The sequence below is a fragment of the Branchiostoma lanceolatum genome, chromosome 14, assembly GCF_035083965.1.
Source record: "Branchiostoma lanceolatum isolate klBraLanc5 chromosome 14, klBraLanc5.hap2, whole genome shotgun sequence".
Taxonomy (NCBI): domain Eukaryota; kingdom Metazoa; phylum Chordata; class Leptocardii; order Amphioxiformes; family Branchiostomatidae; genus Branchiostoma; species Branchiostoma lanceolatum.
In genome coordinates, this window is record NC_089735.1 from 14,399,904 (window position 1) to 14,417,881 (window position 17,978).

Below are 17,978 nucleotides of genomic sequence, written 5' to 3' on the forward strand. Positions count from 1 at the left end.
CCACCGCTCGCCGTACGCGTCCACTTTTATTGTCTTGCACTTGAGTGTAGACGAAATTCATCCGTTTGTTCGACATGGCACGTACCAAGCAGACCGCCCGTAAGTCCACCGGTGGCAAAGCCCCCAGGAAGCAGCTGGCAACCAAGGCCGCGCGCAAGAGCGCCCCGGCTACCGGCGGCGTCAAGAAGCCTCACCGCTACAGGCCTGGCACCGTGGCCCTGAGAGAGATCCGTCGCTACCAGAAGTCCACCGAGCTGCTCATCCGCAAGCTGCCCTTCCAGCGCCTGGTGCGCGAGATCGCCCAAGACTTCAAGACCGACCTGCGCTTCCAGAGCTCGGCGGTCATGGCTCTGCAGGAAGCCAGCGAGGCCTACCTGGTCGGTCTCTTCGAGGACACCAACCTGTGCGCCATCCACGCCAAACGCGTCACCATCATGCCCAAGGACATCCAGCTCGCTCGCCGTATCCGAGGGGAGCGAGCCTAAGGAGGATCGCAACAAGATCAACGACAACCCCGGCCCTTTTCAGGGCCACCCACATATCCCAGAAAGATCTATATCGTTCACCTTTCTTTAAACAGACGTACGTTCTTTCGTCTGACATACAATTACACACGACTCGCACATCACCCCCCCCCCAAATACCTGTAAACGCATATCAATTCAGCCGACAGTGTGATGACTTTATTAATTTAATGTTCTTTCGTTGTTGAGCCTGAATTACACACAACTCGCACCCCCATGTACTACATGTACACGCAAATCGATTCAGCCGACATTGTAATGACTTTATTGACATTAAAGAGTGTTACAACGTGCACACACATATAACATACATATATGTCAGCTAGCATTAAACGACACACTTGTAAGACGCGGGCCATCTGAGAATATCATATTGTGGCCATGACGTTGATTGTCTGTCAGCTATCTTGGACGGGCTATGCCATATGTAAGGTTACTTTTACTACTAAATTGTCTTAGTCTCAACAGATGTACTGTGTGGGTGGGGGGGGGGTATCCATTCGTGTATCTGCATTGATTCAGTGTGAAGAGAATACAGTTCTTTCGTGAGGATGTGGGTGGCCCTGAAAAGGGCCGGGGTTTCGGTTTCGTCTGGAAATTACGTAGCCTTGCTGGTCTTCTTGGGCAGAAGCACGGCGTGGATGTTGGGCAGAACGCCGCCCTGTGCGATGGTCACGCCGCCCAGCAGCTTGTTCAACTCTTCGTCGTTTCGGACGGCCAGTTGAAGGTGACGGGGGATGATTCTGGTCTTCTTGTTGTCGCGGGCAGCGTTACCGGCCAGCTCCAGGATCTCGGCCGTCAGGTACTCCAACACGGCTGCCAGGTACACCGGTGCGCCGGCACCCACGCGCTGGGCGTAGTTTCCTTTGCGCAGGAAGCGGTGCACCCGACCGACCGGGAACTGGAGACCCGCACGGGAAGAACGGCTCTTGGCCTTTGCGCGTGCCTTGCCACCTTTGCCACGTCCAGACATCTTGTAGTAGTCGATTGATTTGCGTCAAGCGGCAGAAAAAATGAAAGAATGAAGAGGCATTAATCCCTGTCCAAACGATTTATACCCCGCCACTGGATTCACGGCTTCCGACAGCGAACCAATAGAGAGAGCTCGATCTCGGGGAGAAGTTCTACCACGTCCGCGCCTTCTTGGACTAGACAATCCCAAAATTTGCATTGTTCTCCCATATAAAGGCCAAGCCGAGACAAGTGCGATTATATTCTTTGCTATCTAAATAATCTAATACGCCAAGAACGTCGTCATGCCGCCAAGTGGAAAAGCCGCCAAGAAAGCTGGCAAGGCCAGGCCTGCAGGAGACAAGAAGCGTGGAAGGAGGAGAAAGAGAAGGGAGACCTTCGGCGTCTACATCTACAAGGTGCTAAAGCAGGTGCACCCCGACACCGGCGTCTCCAGCAAGGCCATGGGCATCATGAACTCCTTCGTCAACGACATCTTCGAGAGAATCGCTGCCGAAGCTTCTCGACTGGCTCACTACAACAAGCGCTCCACCATCAGCAGCCGCGAGATCCAGACCGCCGTGCGACTCCTGCTGCCAGGCGAGCTAGCCAAACACGCCGTCAGCGAGGGCACCAAGGCCGTCACCAAGTACACCAGCTCCAAGTAAATCGTCCGCCTCCGCTCAACGTAACCCCGGCCTTTTTCAAGGCCACCCACATCCTCACAAAAGAGCTATAGCAATCACATTCCAGTCCAAACAGTGACTACACACAACGCACGCACGCACACGCCACAAACCTGGGATCGCAGGCGACATAAAACAGAATAGAACTTATGCCCTGGAACACACAACAACAACAAAAACAACGGAGTGATCATGAAAGAGAAAAAAACAACAAAGAAAGTGAATTTTGACGTAATAAAAGTCTGCACACGTTCTTATTCCACCAAACAAAGCTGACGCAACAAGAAGCTTGCGTCCCTTGCCTTCTGGAACAACTGTCGTCTGTGACGTTCCTTAGAACATGTACAACAATGAATTGGCCGTCCATCGGCGTTCCCTTTTCCAGTCCAAACGCCCTAAACATACTAGTGAGCAATGTCTCACAAGCGTAGCCAAACTTCTGGACGACAACGGACTGTGTGTGTGTGTGTGTGTGTGTGTGTGTGTGTGTGTGTGTGTGTGTGTGTGTGCGTTGCGTGCTTTGATATCATTACCACTAGCTGACTGTGTTTCGGGCAAATTCATCCGTTTTCTTCGCCTTATTTTATTTTATTTTGTTCTGCTTTCGTGTTTTCCCGACAAGATGTTTGCCTAGCTTGTCGGTGTCAAATCCTCCGCGCATCATTGTCTTGCTTGGCTAGCGGCTTGCTTCCCATTGGCTAGTGGTGGCGACGGCCAGGACTACGCGCAGGTCCGCAGGGCGATTATTAATCCGACTCCGTCAGGCCAGCTAATTCATTCTCGTTCTGTAAAGACAAGAACATCGTAATCATCATGTCTGGACGCGGCAAAGGAGGCAAGGGGCTCGGAAAGGGAGGCGCTAAGCGTCACCGGAAGGTTCTTCGCGACAACATCCAGGGTATCACCAAGCCGGCTATCCGTCGTCTTGCCCGTCGTGGCGGCGTGAAGCGCATCTCCGGGTTGATCTACGAGGAGACCCGAGGCGTTCTGAAGGTGTTCCTGGAGAATGTGATCCGCGACGCGGTGACCTACACCGAGCACGCCAAGCGCAAGACGGTGACCGCCATGGACGTGGTCTACGCTCTGAAACGCCAAGGCCGCACCCTGTACGGCTTCGGCGGCTAAAGGATCTGACTCTCCTCATCGAAAGCAAGCAAACCCCGGCCCTTTTCAGGGCCACCCAAATCTGCCCAAAAGAGCTGTATCTTCTCACAACACATGTACACACCTGACTCGAACAACGAGCATAATACAAAAGTCTAAGCCAAGCCGGTCATGCAAACACACAACAATGAACTGTTATGGTCCCGTTTTCTTTGTAGTGATAGTCTTGTTGATTTCTGTAAAGATGCGTGCACGGTTGGATACTAAGACATGCGTGTGAAGCGTAGTTTATACGTTTTGTTTTCTTGGTATACTTTGTGTATGTATGTGTGTGTGTGTGTGAAGAATATAATTGGCGTGTGGAGAGATCTTGGTGCAATTGAGAGTGTGTGTTGCTTATGATCTATATCTTGTCGATCTCTGCTCGTTCACGCGTAGTGAAGTTGCTTGGCTCAAATATGATACATCTGCGTCCACTGAAAGCCTTGGTGTTCATCAATTCATATGCGGTCACTCGTTTCTCTGCGTGCAAACTCCATCAGCCGTCGGCGTGGAGTCCAGGGCGTGCTTACTGAAAAGTATGGCAAATATCTCAATATCTGAGGGCTAGTGACCAGCCGCTTCCATCAAATTAGTGAGGTGGACAGGTCCTCTTGTAAGGAAACCGAGTCAGTATCATTTTTGATACCCGGGAATGGAGAAATTCAACCGTAAAGTTAGAAAAGAAACACAAATTTCGCCGCGACGGACAGTAAGACGCGGACAGGCTACGACGTTTCCGACCACGTCCGCACCGTCGCTACTTCACGTCAGCTTGACAAGATGTCGGGTTCATTTCCATCGCAGACAAAGCAAGCTATCATGTCCGCTCCAGCATCGTCCCCCAAGAAGGCCAAGAAGCCCAGGGCGCCCAAGGCCCCTGCGGCTCACCCGCCCACCACCGCCATGATTACGGCGGCCCTGGAAGCGCTCAAGGATCGTAAAGGTTCTTCCCTGTTGGCCATCAAGAAGTACATCGCCGGCAACTACAAGTTCGACGTAGAGAAGCAGGGACACTTCATCAAGCGCGCCCTGAAAGCATTGGTGGCCAAGGGCACCCTCATTCAGGTGAAAGGCACGGGGGCGTCGGGATCCTTCAAAATCAACGTGGCAGCCAAGAAGGCCGCCGAGAAGAAGCCGGTCAAGAAAGTCGTCAAGAAGCCGGTCAAGAAACCCGCGGCCAAGAAGACCACCAAGCCGAAAAAGCCCGCGGCCAAGAAGGCTGCCACCCCCAAGAAGGCGGCAAAGAAGCCGGCCGCCAAGAAGGCCAAGAAATCTCCGGCCAAGAAACCAGCTGCCAAGAAACCGGCCAAAAAGACGCCGAAAAAGAAGCCGGCCGCAAAGAAGGCAGCGCCTGCCAAGAAGGCGACCAAGCCCAAGAAGAAGTGAAGATCCGACCGTCCAAGTTTCTGAAAACCCCGGCCCTTTTCAGGGCCACCCACATCTTAACAAAAGAACTATGTCAATCAAATCAAAGTTATCACTTTTCCACACGCCATATGCTCTCCAAAAAAAAAGAAAGAAAATGAATGTAATAAGATAGAAACATATCTATCACCCCCCCCCCCCCCACACACACACACACAACAGACTATCAAAAGAATGGGTGGATGGACGCACAGGTAGACTGAATTTCGCCGAATATAAAGACGACGGAAGACGTCTAATTTCATGACGATTTTGTGTGTGTGTTGCGAGTCCACAACTTTATTGAGCAATGAAATTGACGAATGCCTGGTTGCCACTGTATGTCTAGGCACGAGCGTTTGCCCGAGTGTATGTGTAGCCCATTGACATTCCATACCGCATGCATCTTCAATTCATGCGCTACCCTACCCCCAAAAGTGCCGAGCTTGCTGCAAAAGTCGGATTCTGGAGACACAAAAACTGACCAATCGCAAGCTCGGATTTCAGCCAGGGAACCAATCAGACGGCAGGGCGCCCGCCAATTGTAATCTGCGGGCATATGATTAGCGGGTGTTATAAATTCACTCTCCACCGCTCGCCGTACGCGTCCACTTTTATTGTCTTGCACTTGAGTGTAGACGAAATTCATCCGTTTGTTCGACATGGCACGTACCAAGCAGACCGCCCGTAAGTCCACCGGTGGCAAAGCCCCCAGGAAGCAGCTGGCAACCAAGGCCGCGCGCAAGAGCGCCCCGGCTACCGGCGGCGTCAAGAAGCCTCACCGCTACAGGCCTGGCACCGTGGCCCTGAGAGAGATCCGTCGCTACCAGAAGTCCACCGAGCTGCTCATCCGCAAGCTGCCCTTCCAGCGCCTGGTGCGCGAGATCGCCCAAGACTTCAAGACCGACCTGCGCTTCCAGAGCTCGGCGGTCATGGCTCTGCAGGAAGCCAGCGAGGCCTACCTGGTCGGTCTCTTCGAGGACACCAACCTGTGCGCCATCCACGCCAAACGCGTCACCATCATGCCCAAGGACATCCAGCTCGCTCGCCGTATCCGAGGGGAGCGAGCCTAAGGAGGATCGCAACAAGATCAACGACAACCCCGGCCCTTTTCAGGGCCACCCACATATCCCAGAAAGATCTATATCGTTCACCTTTCTTTAAACAGACGTACGTTCTTTCGTCTGACATACAATTACACACGACTCGCACATCACCCCCCCCCCCAAATACCTGTAAACGCATATCAATTCAGCCGACAGTGTGATGACTTTATTAATTTAATGTTCTTTCGTTGTTGAGCCTGAATTACACACAACTCGCACCCCCATGTACTACATGTACACGCAAATCGATTCAGCCGACATTGTAATGACTTTATTGACATTAAAGAGTGTTACAACGTGCACACACATATAACATACATATATGTCAGCTAGCATTAAACGACACACTTGTAAGACGCGGGCCATCTGAGAATATCATATTGTGGCCATGACGTTGATTGTCTGTCAGCTATCTTGGACGGGCTATGCCATATGTAAGGTTACTTTTACTACTAAATTGTCTTAGTCTCAACAGATGTACTGTGTGGGTGGGGGGGGGGTATCCATTCGTGTATCTGCATTGATTCAGTGTGAAGAGAATACAGTTCTTTCGTGAGGATGTGGGTGGCCCTGAAAAGGGCCGGGGTTTCGGTTTCGTCTGGAAATTACGTAGCCTTGCTGGTCTTCTTGGGCAGAAGCACGGCGTGGATGTTGGGCAGAACGCCGCCCTGTGCGATGGTCACGCCGCCCAGCAGCTTGTTCAACTCTTCGTCGTTTCGGACGGCCAGTTGAAGGTGACGGGGGATGATTCTGGTCTTCTTGTTGTCGCGGGCAGCGTTACCGGCCAGCTCCAGGATCTCGGCCGTCAGGTACTCCAACACGGCTGCCAGGTACACCGGTGCGCCGGCACCCACGCGCTGGGCGTAGTTTCCTTTGCGCAGGAAGCGGTGCACCCGACCGACCGGGAACTGGAGACCCGCACGGGAAGAACGGCTCTTGGCCTTTGCGCGTGCCTTGCCACCTTTGCCACGTCCAGACATCTTGTAGTAGTCGATTGATTTGCGTCAAGCGGCAGAAAAAATGAAAGAATGAAGAGGCATTAATCCCTGTCCAAACGATTTATACCCCGCCACTGGATTCACGGCTTCCGACAGCGAACCAATAGAGAGAGCTCGATCTCGGGGAGAAGTTCTACCACGTCCGCGCCTTCTTGGACTAGACAATCCCAAAATTTGCATTGTTCTCCCATATAAAGGCCAAGCCGAGACAAGTGCGATTATATTCTTTGCTATCTAAATAATCTAATACGCCAAGAACGTCGTCATGCCGCCAAGTGGAAAAGCCGCCAAGAAAGCTGGCAAGGCCAGGCCTGCAGGAGACAAGAAGCGTGGAAGGAGGAGAAAGAGAAGGGAGACCTTCGGCGTCTACATCTACAAGGTGCTAAAGCAGGTGCACCCCGACACCGGCGTCTCCAGCAAGGCCATGGGCATCATGAACTCCTTCGTCAACGACATCTTCGAGAGAATCGCTGCCGAAGCTTCTCGACTGGCTCACTACAACAAGCGCTCCACCATCAGCAGCCGCGAGATCCAGACCGCCGTGCGACTCCTGCTGCCAGGCGAGCTAGCCAAACACGCCGTCAGCGAGGGCACCAAGGCCGTCACCAAGTACACCAGCTCCAAGTAAATCGTCCGCCTCCGCTCAACGTAACCCCGGCCTTTTTCAAGGCCACCCACATCCTCACAAAAGAGCTATAGCAATCACATTCCAGTCCAAACAGTGACTACACACAACGCACGCACGCACACGCCACAAACCTGGGATCGCAGGCGACATAAAACAGAATAGAACTTATGCCCTGGAACACACAACAACAACAAAAACAACGGAGTGATCATGAAAGAGAAAAAAACAACAAAGAAAGTGAATTTTGACGTAATAAAAGTCTGCACACGTTCTTATTCCACCAAACAAAGCTGACGCAACAAGAAGCTTGCGTCCCTTGCCTTCTGGAACAACTGTCGTCTGTGACGTTCCTTAGAACATGTACAACAATGAATTGGCCGTCCATCGGCGTTCCCTTTTCCAGTCCAAACGCCCTAAACATACTAGTGAGCAATGTCTCACAAGCGTAGCCAAACTTCTGGACGACAACGGACTGTGTGTGTGTGTGTGTGTGTGTGTGTGTGTGTGTGTGTGTGTGTGTGTGTGTGCGTTGCGTGCTTTGATATCATTACCACTAGCTGACTGTGTTTCGGGCAAATTCATCCGTTTTCTTCGCCTTATTTTATTTTATTTTGTTCTGCTTTCGTGTTTTCCCGACAAGATGTTTGCCTAGCTTGTCGGTGTCAAATCCTCCGCGCATCATTGTCTTGCTTGGCTAGCGGCTTGCTTCCCATTGGCTAGTGGTGGCGACGGCCAGGACTACGCGCAGGTCCGCAGGGCGATTATTAATCCGACTCCGTCAGGCCAGCTAATTCATTCTCGTTCTGTAAAGACAAGAACATCGTAATCATCATGTCTGGACGCGGCAAAGGAGGCAAGGGGCTCGGAAAGGGAGGCGCTAAGCGTCACCGGAAGGTTCTTCGCGACAACATCCAGGGTATCACCAAGCCGGCTATCCGTCGTCTTGCCCGTCGTGGCGGCGTGAAGCGCATCTCCGGGTTGATCTACGAGGAGACCCGAGGCGTTCTGAAGGTGTTCCTGGAGAATGTGATCCGCGACGCGGTGACCTACACCGAGCACGCCAAGCGCAAGACGGTGACCGCCATGGACGTGGTCTACGCTCTGAAACGCCAAGGCCGCACCCTGTACGGCTTCGGCGGCTAAAGGATCTGACTCTCCTCATCGAAAGCAAGCAAACCCCGGCCCTTTTCAGGGCCACCCAAATCTGCCCAAAAGAGCTGTATCTTCTCACAACACATGTACACACCTGACTCGAACAACGAGCATAATACAAAAGTCTAAGCCAAGCCGGTCATGCAAACACACAACAATGAACTGTTATGGTCCCGTTTTCTTTGTAGTGATAGTCTTGTTGATTTCTGTAAAGATGCGTGCACGGTTGGATACTAAGACATGCGTGTGAAGCGTAGTTTATACGTTTTGTTTTCTTGGTATACTTTATGTATGTATGTGTGTGTGTGTGTGAAGAATATAATTGGCGTGTGGAGAGATCTTGGTGCAATTGAGAGTGTGTGTTGCTTATGATCTATATCTTGTCGATCTCTGCTCGTTCACGCGTAGTGAAGTTGCTTGGCTCAAATATGATACATCTGCGTCCACTGAAAGCCTTGGTGTTCATCAATTCATATGCGGTCACTCGTTTCTCTGCGTGCAAACTCCATCAGCCGTCGGCGTGGAGTCCAGGGCGTGCTTACTGAAAAGTATGGCAAATATCTCAATATCTGAGGGCTAGTGACCAGCCGCTTCCATCAAATTAGTGAGGTGGACAGGTCCTCTTGTAAGGAAACCGAGTCAGTATCATTTTTGATACCCGGGAATGGAGAAATTCAACCGTAAAGTTAGAAAAGAAACACAAATTTCGCCGCGACGGACAGTAAGACGCGGACAGGCTACGACGTTTCCGACCACGTCCGCACCGTCGCTACTTCACGTCAGCTTGACAAGATGTCGGGTTCATTTCCATCGCAGACAAAGCAAGCTATCATGTCCGCTCCAGCATCGTCCCCCAAGAAGGCCAAGAAGCCCAGGGCGCCCAAGGCCCCTGCGGCTCACCCGCCCACCACCGCCATGATTACGGCGGCCCTGGAAGCGCTCAAGGATCGTAAAGGTTCTTCCCTGTTGGCCATCAAGAAGTACATCGCCGGCAACTACAAGTTCGACGTAGAGAAGCAGGGACACTTCATCAAGCGCGCCCTGAAAGCATTGGTGGCCAAGGGCACCCTCATTCAGGTGAAAGGCACGGGGGCGTCGGGATCCTTCAAAATCAACGTGGCAGCCAAGAAGGCCGCCGAGAAGAAGCCGGTCAAGAAAGTCGTCAAGAAGCCGGTCAAGAAACCCGCGGCCAAGAAGACCACCAAGCCGAAAAAGCCCGCGGCCAAGAAGGCTGCCACCCCCAAGAAGGCGGCAAAGAAGCCGGCCGCCAAGAAGGCCAAGAAATCTCCGGCCAAGAAACCAGCTGCCAAGAAACCGGCCAAAAAGACGCCGAAAAAGAAGCCGGCCGCAAAGAAGGCAGCGCCTGCCAAGAAGGCGACCAAGCCCAAGAAGAAGTGAAGATCCGACCGTCCAAGTTTCTGAAAACCCCGGCCCTTTTCAGGGCCACCCACATCTTAACAAAAGAACTATGTCAATCAAATCAAAGTTATCACTTTTCCACACGCCATATGCTCTCCAAAAAAAAAGAAAGAAAATGAATGTAATAAGATAGAAACATATCTATCACCCCCCCCCCCCCCACACACACACACACAACAGACTATCAAAAGAATGGGTGGATGGACGCACAGGTAGACTGAATTTCGCCGAATATAAAGACGACGGAAGACGTCTAATTTCATGACGATTTTGTGTGTGTGTTGCGAGTCCACAACTTTATTGAGCAATGAAATTGACGAATGCCTGGTTGCCACTGTATGTCTAGGCACGAGCGTTTGCCCGAGTGTATGTGTAGCCCATTGACATTCCATACCGCATGCATCTTCAATTCATGCGCTACCCTACCCCCCAAAAGTGCCGAGCTTGCTGCAAAAGTCGGATTCTGGAGACACAAAAACTGACCAATCGCAAGCTCGGATTTCAGCCAGGGAACCAATCAGACGGGCAGGGCGCCCGCCAATTGTAATCTGCGGGCATATGATTAGCGGGTGTTATAAATTCACTCTCCACCGCTCGCCGTACGCGTCCACTTTTATTGTCTTGCACTTGAGTGTAGACGAAATTCATCCGTTTGTTCGACATGGCACGTACCAGCAGACCGCCCGTAAGTCCACCGGTGGCAAAGCCCCCAGGAAGCAGCTGGCAACCAAGGCCGCGCGCAAGAGCGCCCCGGCTACCGGCGGCGTCAAGAAGCCTCACCGCTACAGGCCTGGCACCGTGGCCCTGAGAGAGATCCGTCGCTACCAGAAGTCCACCGAGCTGCTCATCCGCAAGCTGCCCTTCCAGCGCCTGGTGCGCGAGATCGCCCAAGACTTCAAGACCGACCTGCGCTTCCAGAGCTCGGCGGTCATGGCTCTGCAGGAAGCCAGCGAGGCCTACCTGGTCGGTCTCTTCGAGGACACCAACCTGTGCGCCATCCACGCCAAACGCGTCACCATCATGCCCAAGGACATCCAGCTCGCTCGCCGTATCCGAGGGGAGCGAGCCTAAGGAGGATCGCAACAAGATCAACGACAACCCCGGCCCTTTTCAGGGCCACCCACATATCCCAGAAAGATCTATATCGTTCACCTTTCTTTAAACAGACGTACGTTCTTTCGTCTGACATACAATTACACACGACTCGCACATCACCCCCCCCCCCAAATACCTGTAAACGCATATCAATTCAGCCGACAGTGTGATGACTTTATTAATTTAATGTTCTTTCGTTGTTGAGCCTGAATTACACACAACTCGCACCCCCATGTACTACATGTACACGCAAATCGATTCAGCCGACATTGTAATGACTTTATTGACATTAAAGAGTGTTACAACGTGCACACACATATAACATACATATATGTCAGCTAGCATTAAACGACACACTTGTAAGACGCGGGCCATCTGAGAATATCATATTGTGGCCATGACGTTGATTGTCTGTCAGCTATCTTGGACGGGCTATGCCATATGTAAGGTTACTTTTACTACTAAATTGTCTTAGTCTCAACAGATGTACTGTGTGGGTGGGGGGGGGGGTATCCATTCGTGTATCTGCATTGATTCAGTGTGAAGAGAATACAGTTCTTTCGTGAGGATGTGGGTGGCCCTGAAAAGGGCCGGGGTTTCGGTTTCGTCTGGAAATTACGTAGCCTTGCTGGTCTTCTTGGGCAGAAGCACGGCGTGGATGTTGGGCAGAACGCCGCCCTGTGCGATGGTCACGCCGCCCAGCAGCTTGTTCAACTCTTCGTCGTTTCGGACGGCCAGTTGAAGGTGACGGGGATGATTCTGGTCTTCTTGTTGTCGCGGGCAGCGTTACCGGCCAGCTCCAGGATCTCGGCCGTCAGGGTACTCCAACACGGCTGCCAGGTACACCGGTGCGCCGGCACCCACGCGCTGGGCGTAGTTTCCTTTGCGCAGGAAGCGGTGCACCCCGACCGACCGGGAACTGGAGACCCGCACGGGAAGAACGGCTCTTGGCCTTTGCGCGTGCCTTGCCACCTTTGCCACGTCCAGACATCTTGTAGTAGTCGATTGATTTGCGTCAAGCGGCAGAAAAAATGAAAGAATGAAGAGGCATTAATCCCTGTCCAAACGATTTATACCCCGCCACTGGATTCACGGCTTCCGACAGCGAACCAATAGAGAGAGCTCGATCTCGGGGAGAGAGTTCTACCACGTCCGCGCCTTCTTGGACTAGACAATCCCAAAATTTGCATTGTTCTCCCATATAAAGGCCAAGCCGAGACAAGTGCGATTATATTCTTTGCTATCTAAATAATCTAATACGCCAAGAACGTCGTCATGCCGCCAAGTGGAAAAGCCGCCAAGAAAGCTGGCAAGGCCAGGCCTGCAGGAGACAAGAAGCGTGGAAGGAGGAGAAAGAGAAGGGAGACCTTCGGCGTCTACATCTACAAGGTGCTAAAGCAGGTGCACCCCGACACCGGCGTCTCCAGCAAGGCCATGGGCATCATGAACTCCTTCGTCAACGACATCTTCGAGAGAATCGCTGCCGAAGCTTCTCGACTGGCTCACTACAACAAGCGCTCCACCATCAGCAGCCGCGAGATCCAGGACCGCCGTGCGGACTCCTGCTGCCAGGCGAGCTAGCCAAACACGCCGTCAGCGAGGGCACCAAGGCCGTCACCAAGTACACCAGCTCCAGTAAATGCGTCCGCCTCCGCTCAACGTAACCCCGGCCTTTTTCAAGGCCACCCACATCCTCACAAAAGAGCTATAGCAATCACATTCCAGTCCAAACAGTGACTACACACAACGCACGCACGCACACGCCACAAACCTGGGATCGCAGGCGACATAAAACAGAATAGAACTTATGCCCTGGAACACACAACAACAACAAAAACAACGGAGTGATCATGAAAAGAGAAAAAAACAACAAAGAAAGTGAATTTTGACGTAATAAAAGTCTGCACACGTTCTTATTCCACCAAACAAAGCTGACGCAACAAGAAGCTTGCGTCCCTTGCCTTCTGGAACAACTGTCGTCTGTGACGTTCCTTATAAAATGTACAACAATGAATTGGCCGTCCATCGGCGTTCCCTTTTCCAGTCAAACGCCCTAAACATACTAGTGAGCAATGTCTCACAAGCGTAGCCAAACTTCTGGACGACAACGGACTGTGTGTGTGGTGTGTGTGTGTGTGTGTGTGTGTGTGTGTGTGTGTGTGTGTGCGTTGCGTGCTTTGATATCATTACCACTAGCTGACTGTGTTTCGGGCAAATTCATCCGTTTTCTTCGCCTTATTTTATTTTATTTTGTTCTGCTTTCGTGTTTTCCCGACAAGATGTTTGCCTAGCTTGTCGGTGTCAATCCTCCGCGCATCATTGTCTTGCTTGGCTAGCGGCTTGCTTCCCATTGGCTAGTGGTGGCGACGGCCAGGACTACGCGCAGGTCCGCAGGGCGATTATTAATCCGGACTCCGTCAGGCCAGCTAATTCATTCTCGTTCTGTAAAGACAAGAACATCGTAATCATCATGTCTGGACGCGGCAAAGGAGGCAAGGGGCTCGGAAAGGGAGGCGCTAAGCGTCACCGGAAGGTTCTTCGCGACAACATCCAGGGTATCACCAAGCAGCTATCCGTCGTCTTGCCCGTCGTGGCGGCGTGAAGCGCATCTCCGGGTTGATCTACGAGGAGGACCCGAGGCGTTCTGAAGGTGTTCCCTGGAGAATGTGATCCGCGACGCCGGTGACCTACACCGAGCACGCCAAGCGCAAGACGGTGACCGCCATGGACGTGGTCTACGCTCTGAAACGCCAAGGCCGCACCCTGTACGGCTTCGGCGGCTAAAGGATCTGACTCTCCTCATCGAAAGCAAGCAAACCCCGGCCCTTTTCAGGGCCACCCAAATCTGCCCAAAAGAGCTGTATCTTCTCACAACACATGTACACACCTGACTCGAACAACGAGCATAATACAAAAGTCTAAGCCAAGCGGTCATGCAAACACACAACAATGAACTGTTATGGTCCGTTTTCTTTGTAGTGATAGTCTTGTTGATTTCTGTAAAGATGCGTGCACGGTTGGATACTAAGACATGCGTGTGAAGCGTAGTTTATACGTTTTGTTTTCTTGGTATACTTTGTGTATGTATGTGTGTGTGTGTGTGAAGAATATAATTGGCGTGTGGAGAGATCTTGGTGCAATTGAGAGTGTGTGTTGCTTATGATCTATATCTTGTCGATCTCTGCTCGTTCACGCGTAGTGAAGTTGCTTGGCTCAAATATGATACATCTGCGTCCACTGAAAGCCTTGGTGTTCATCAATTCATATTGCGGTCACTCGTTTCTCTGCGTGCAAACTCCATCAGCCGTCGGCGTGGAGTCCAGGGCGTGCTTACTGAAAAAGTATGGCAAATATCTCAATATCCACCAATATGAGGGCTAGTGACCAGCCGCTTCCATCAAATTAGTGAGGTGGACAGGTCCTCTTGTAAGGAAACCGAGTCAGTATCATTTTTGATACCCGGGAATGGAGAAATTCAACCGTATAAAGTTAGAAAAGAAACACAAATTTCGCCGCGACGGACAGTAAGACGCGGACAGGCTACGACGTTTCCGACCACGTCCGCACCGTCGCTACTTCACGTCAGCTTGACAAGATGTCGGGTTCATTTCATCGCAGACAAAGCAAGCTATCATGTCCGCTCCAGCATCGTCCCCCAAGAAGGCCAAGAAGCCCAGGCGCCCAAGGCCCCTGCGGCTCACCCGCCCACCACCGCCATGATTACGGCGGCCCTGGAAGCGCTCAAGGATCGTAAAGGTTCTTCCCTGTTGGCCATCAAGAAGTACATCGCCGGCAACTACAAGTTCGACGTAGAGAAGCAGGGACACTTCATCAAGCGCGCCCTGAAAGCATTGGTGGCCAAGGGCACCCTCATTCAGGTGAAAGGCACGGGGGCGTCGGGATCCTTCAAAATCAACGTGGCAGCCAAGAAGGCCGCCGAGGAAGAAGCCGGTCAAGAAAGTCGTCAAGAAGCCGGTCAAGAAACCCGCGGCCAAGAAGACCACCAAGCCGAAAAAGCCCGCGGCCAAGAAGGCTGCCACCCCCAAGAAGGCGGCAAAGAAGCCGGCCGCCAAGAAGGAAGGCCAAGAAATCTCCGGCCAAGAAACCAGCTGCCAAGAAACCGGCCAAAAAAGACGCCGAAAAAGAAGCCGGCCGCAAAGAAGGGCAGCGCCTGCCAAGAAGGCGACAAGCCCAAGAAGAAGTGAAGATCCGACCGTCCAAGTTTCTGAAAACCCCGGCCCTTTTCAGGGCCACCACATCTTAACAAAAGAACTATGTCAATCAAATCAAAGTTATCACTTTTTCCACACGCCATATGCTCTCCAAAAAAAAAGAAAGAAAATGAATGTAATAAGATAGAAACATATCTATCACCCCCCCCCCCACACACACACACACAACAGACTATCAAAAGAATGGGTGGATGGACGCACAGGTAGACTGAATTCGCCGAATATAAAGACGACGGAAGACGTCTAATTTCATGACGATTTTGTGTGTGTGTTGCGAGTCCACAACTTTATTGAGCAATGAAATTGACGAATGCCTGGTTGCCACTGTATGTCTAGGCACGAGCGTTTGCCCGAGTGTATGTGTAGCCCATTGACATTCCATACCGCATGCATCTTCAATTCATGCGCTACCCTACCCCCAAAAGTGCCGAGCTTGCTGCAAAAGTCGGATTCTGGAGACACAAAAACTGACCAATCGCAAGCTCGGATTTCAGCCAGGGAACCAATCAGACGGCAGGCGCCCGCCAATTGTAATCTGCGGGCATATGATTAGGCGGGTGTTATAAATTCACTCTCCACCGCTCGCCGTACGCGTCCACTTTTATTGTCTTGCACTTGAGTGTAGACGAAATTCATCCGTTTGTTCGACATGGCACGTACCAAGCAGACCGCCCGTAAGTCCACCGGTGGCAAAGCCCCCAGGAAAGCAGCTGGCAACCAAGGCCGCGCGCAAGAGCGCCCCGGCTACCGGCGGCGTCAAGAAGCCTCACCGCTACAGGCCTGGCACCGTGGCCCTGAGAGAGATCCGTCGCTACCAGAAGTCCACCGAGCTGCTCATCCGCAAGCTGCCCTTCCAGCGCCTGGTGCGCGAGATCGCCCAAGACTTCAAGACCGAACACCTGCGCTTCCAGAGCTCGGCGGTCATGGCTCTGCAGGAAGCCAGCGAGGCCTACCTGGTCGGTCTCTTCGAGGACACCAACCTGTGCGCCATCCACGCAAACGCGTCCACCATCATGCCCAAGGACATCCAGCTCGCTCGCCGTATCCGAGGGGAGCGAGCCTAAGGAGGATCGCAACAAGATCAACCGACAACCCCGGCCCTTTTCAGGGCCACCCACATATCCCAGAAAGATCTATATCGTTCACCTTTCTTTAAACAGACGTACGTTCTTTCGTCTGACATACAATTACACACGACTCGCACATCACCCCCCCCCCCAAATACCTGTAAACGCATATCACTTCAGCCGACAGTGTGATGACTTTATTAATTTAATGTTCTTTCGTTGTTGAGCCTGAATTACACACAACTCGCACCCCCATGTACTACATGTACACGCAAATCGATTCAGCCGACATTGTAATGACTTTATTGACATTAAAGAGTGTTACAACGTGCACACACATATAACATACATATATGTCAGCTAGCATTAAACGACACACTTGTAAGACGCGGGCCATCTGAGAATATCATATTGTGGCCATGACGTTGATTGTCTGTCAGCTATCTTGGACGGGCTATGCCATATGTAAGGTTACTTTTTACTACTAAATTGTCTTAGTCTCAACAGATGTACTGTGTGGGTGGGGGGGGGGGGGTAATCCATTCGTGTATCTGCATGATTCAGTGTGAAGAGAATACAGTTCTTTCGTGAGGATGTGGGTGGCCCTGAAAGGGCCGGGGTTTCGGTTTTCGTCTGGAAATTACGTAGCCTTGCTGGTCTTCTTGGGCAGAAGCACGGCGTGGATGTTGGGCAGAACGCCGCCCTGTGCGATGGTCACGCCGCCCAGCAGCTTGTTCAACTCTTCGTCGTTTCGGACGGCCAGTTGAAGGTGACGGGGGATGATTCTGGTCTTCTTGTTGTCGCGGGCAGCGTTACCGGCCAGCTCCAGGATCTCGGCCGTCAGGTACTCCAACACGGCTGCCAGGTACACCGGTGCGCCGGCACCCACGCGCTGGCGTAGTTTCCTTTTGCGCAGGAAGCGGTGCACCCGACCGACGGGAACTGGAGACCCGCACGGGAAGAACGGCTCTTGGCCTTTGCGCGTGCCCTGTTGCCACCTTTGCCACGTCCAGACATCTTGTAGTAGTCGATTGATTTGCGTCAAGCGGCAGAAAAAATGAAAGAATGAAGAGGCATTAATCCCTGTCCAAACGATTTATACCCCGCCACTGGATTCACGGCTTCCGACAGCGAACCAATAGAGAGAGCTCGATCTCGGGAGAAGTTCTACCACGTCCGCGCCTTCTTGGACTAGACAATCCCAAAATTTGCATTGTTTCTCCCATATAAAGGCCAAGCCGAGACAAGTGCGATTATATTCTTTGCTATCTAAATAATCTAATACGCCAAGAACGTCGTCATGCCGCCAAGTGGAAAAGCCGCCAAGAAAGCTGGCAAGGCCAGGCCTGCAGGAGACAAGAAGCGTGGAAGGAGGAGAAAAGAGAAGGGAGACCTTCGGCGTCTACATCTACAAGGTGCTAAAGCAGGTGCACCCCGACACCGGCGTCTCCAGCAAGGCCATGGGCATCATGAAACTCCTTCGTCAACGACATCTTCGAAGAGAATCGCTGCCGAAGCTTCTCGACTGGCTCACTACAACAAGCGCTCACCATAACATCACTATGTATAG

At 52.1% G+C, this 17,978-nt stretch overlaps 9 protein-coding genes and 2 pseudogenes across 9 annotated transcripts; 7 read left to right on the plus strand and 4 right to left on the minus strand.

The window, feature by feature from the left end:
- The first annotated feature begins 56 nt into the window (after nt 1-56).
- LOC136448990 (histone H3) lies at nt 57-960 on the plus strand. The gene has a single exon (XM_066448742.1). It carries the CDS (start codon nt 75-77, stop codon nt 483-485), a length of 411 nt encoding a protein of 136 aa, XP_066304839.1. The 5' UTR covers nt 57-74; the 3' UTR covers nt 486-960.
- Nucleotides 774-1,747, minus strand: LOC136448991 (late histone H2A.2.2-like). The gene has a single exon (XM_066448743.1). The coding sequence runs from the start codon at nt 1,495-1,497 to the stop codon at nt 1,123-1,125; it is 375 nt and encodes a 124-aa protein (XP_066304840.1). The 5' UTR covers nt 1,498-1,747; the 3' UTR covers nt 774-1,122.
- A 2,321-nt stretch (nt 1,748-4,068) lies between these two features.
- LOC136449147 (histone H1-like) lies at nt 4,069-4,802 on the plus strand. The gene has a single exon (XM_066448998.1). It carries the CDS (start codon nt 4,088-4,090, stop codon nt 4,691-4,693), a length of 606 nt encoding a protein of 201 aa, XP_066305095.1. The 5' UTR covers nt 4,069-4,087; the 3' UTR covers nt 4,694-4,802.
- A 553-nt stretch (nt 4,803-5,355) lies between these two features.
- LOC136448992 (histone H3) lies at nt 5,356-6,260 on the plus strand. The gene has a single exon (XM_066448744.1). It carries the CDS (start codon nt 5,374-5,376, stop codon nt 5,782-5,784), a length of 411 nt encoding a protein of 136 aa, XP_066304841.1. The 5' UTR covers nt 5,356-5,373; the 3' UTR covers nt 5,785-6,260.
- LOC136448993 (late histone H2A.2.2-like) lies at nt 6,074-7,047 on the minus strand. The gene has a single exon (XM_066448746.1). It carries the CDS (start codon nt 6,795-6,797, stop codon nt 6,423-6,425), a length of 375 nt encoding a protein of 124 aa, XP_066304843.1. The 5' UTR covers nt 6,798-7,047; the 3' UTR covers nt 6,074-6,422.
- A 2,321-nt stretch (nt 7,048-9,368) lies between these two features.
- LOC136448616 (histone H1-like) lies at nt 9,369-10,102 on the plus strand. The gene has a single exon (XM_066448253.1). It carries the CDS (start codon nt 9,388-9,390, stop codon nt 9,991-9,993), a length of 606 nt encoding a protein of 201 aa, XP_066304350.1. The 5' UTR covers nt 9,369-9,387; the 3' UTR covers nt 9,994-10,102.
- A 470-nt stretch (nt 10,103-10,572) lies between these two features.
- LOC136448765 (histone H3-like) lies at nt 10,573-11,561 on the plus strand. Its single transcript, XM_066448410.1, has one exon. It carries the CDS (start codon nt 10,573-10,575, stop codon nt 11,083-11,085), a length of 513 nt encoding a protein of 170 aa, XP_066304507.1. The 3' UTR covers nt 11,086-11,561.
- On the minus strand, nt 11,375-12,314 carry LOC136448577 (histone H2A-like). Its single transcript, XM_066448193.1, is given in 4 exon segments — nt 11,375-11,864; nt 11,867-11,927; nt 11,929-12,012; nt 12,014-12,314. Coding segments are annotated over 4 exon segments (372 nt in total). The 5' UTR covers nt 12,101-12,314; the 3' UTR covers nt 11,375-11,724.
- Nucleotides 12,315-14,795: 2,481 nt separating this feature from the next.
- On the plus strand, nt 14,796-15,707 carry LOC136448766 (histone H1-gamma, late-like; annotated as a pseudogene).
- Nucleotides 15,708-15,990: 283 nt separating this feature from the next.
- On the plus strand, nt 15,991-16,405 carry LOC136448125 (histone H3, embryonic-like). The gene is given in 2 exon segments (XM_066447277.1): nt 15,991-16,044; nt 16,046-16,405. Coding segments are annotated over 2 exon segments (414 nt in total).
- Nucleotides 16,406-17,035: 630 nt separating this feature from the next.
- LOC136448070 (late histone H2A.L3-like) lies at nt 17,036-17,518 on the minus strand (annotated as a pseudogene).
- Between the last annotated feature and the right edge of the window lie 460 nt (nt 17,519-17,978).

Coding starts and splice junctions, on each gene's coding strand:
- LOC136448991 (XM_066448743.1), bottom strand. CDS start 1,497: ATGTCTGGACGTGGCAAAGGTGGCAAGGCACGCGCAAAGGCCAAGAGC.
- LOC136448992 (XM_066448744.1), top strand. CDS start 5,374: ATGGCACGTACCAAGCAGACCGCCCGTAAGTCCACCGGTGGCAAAGCC.
- LOC136448993 (XM_066448746.1), bottom strand. CDS start 6,797: ATGTCTGGACGTGGCAAAGGTGGCAAGGCACGCGCAAAGGCCAAGAGC.
- LOC136449147 (XM_066448998.1), top strand. CDS start 4,088: ATGTCGGGTTCATTTCCATCGCAGACAAAGCAAGCTATCATGTCCGCT.
- LOC136448990 (XM_066448742.1), top strand. CDS start 75: ATGGCACGTACCAAGCAGACCGCCCGTAAGTCCACCGGTGGCAAAGCC.
- LOC136448765 (XM_066448410.1), top strand. CDS start 10,573: ATGATTAGCGGGTGTTATAAATTCACTCTCCACCGCTCGCCGTACGCG.
- LOC136448616 (XM_066448253.1), top strand. CDS start 9,388: ATGTCGGGTTCATTTCCATCGCAGACAAAGCAAGCTATCATGTCCGCT.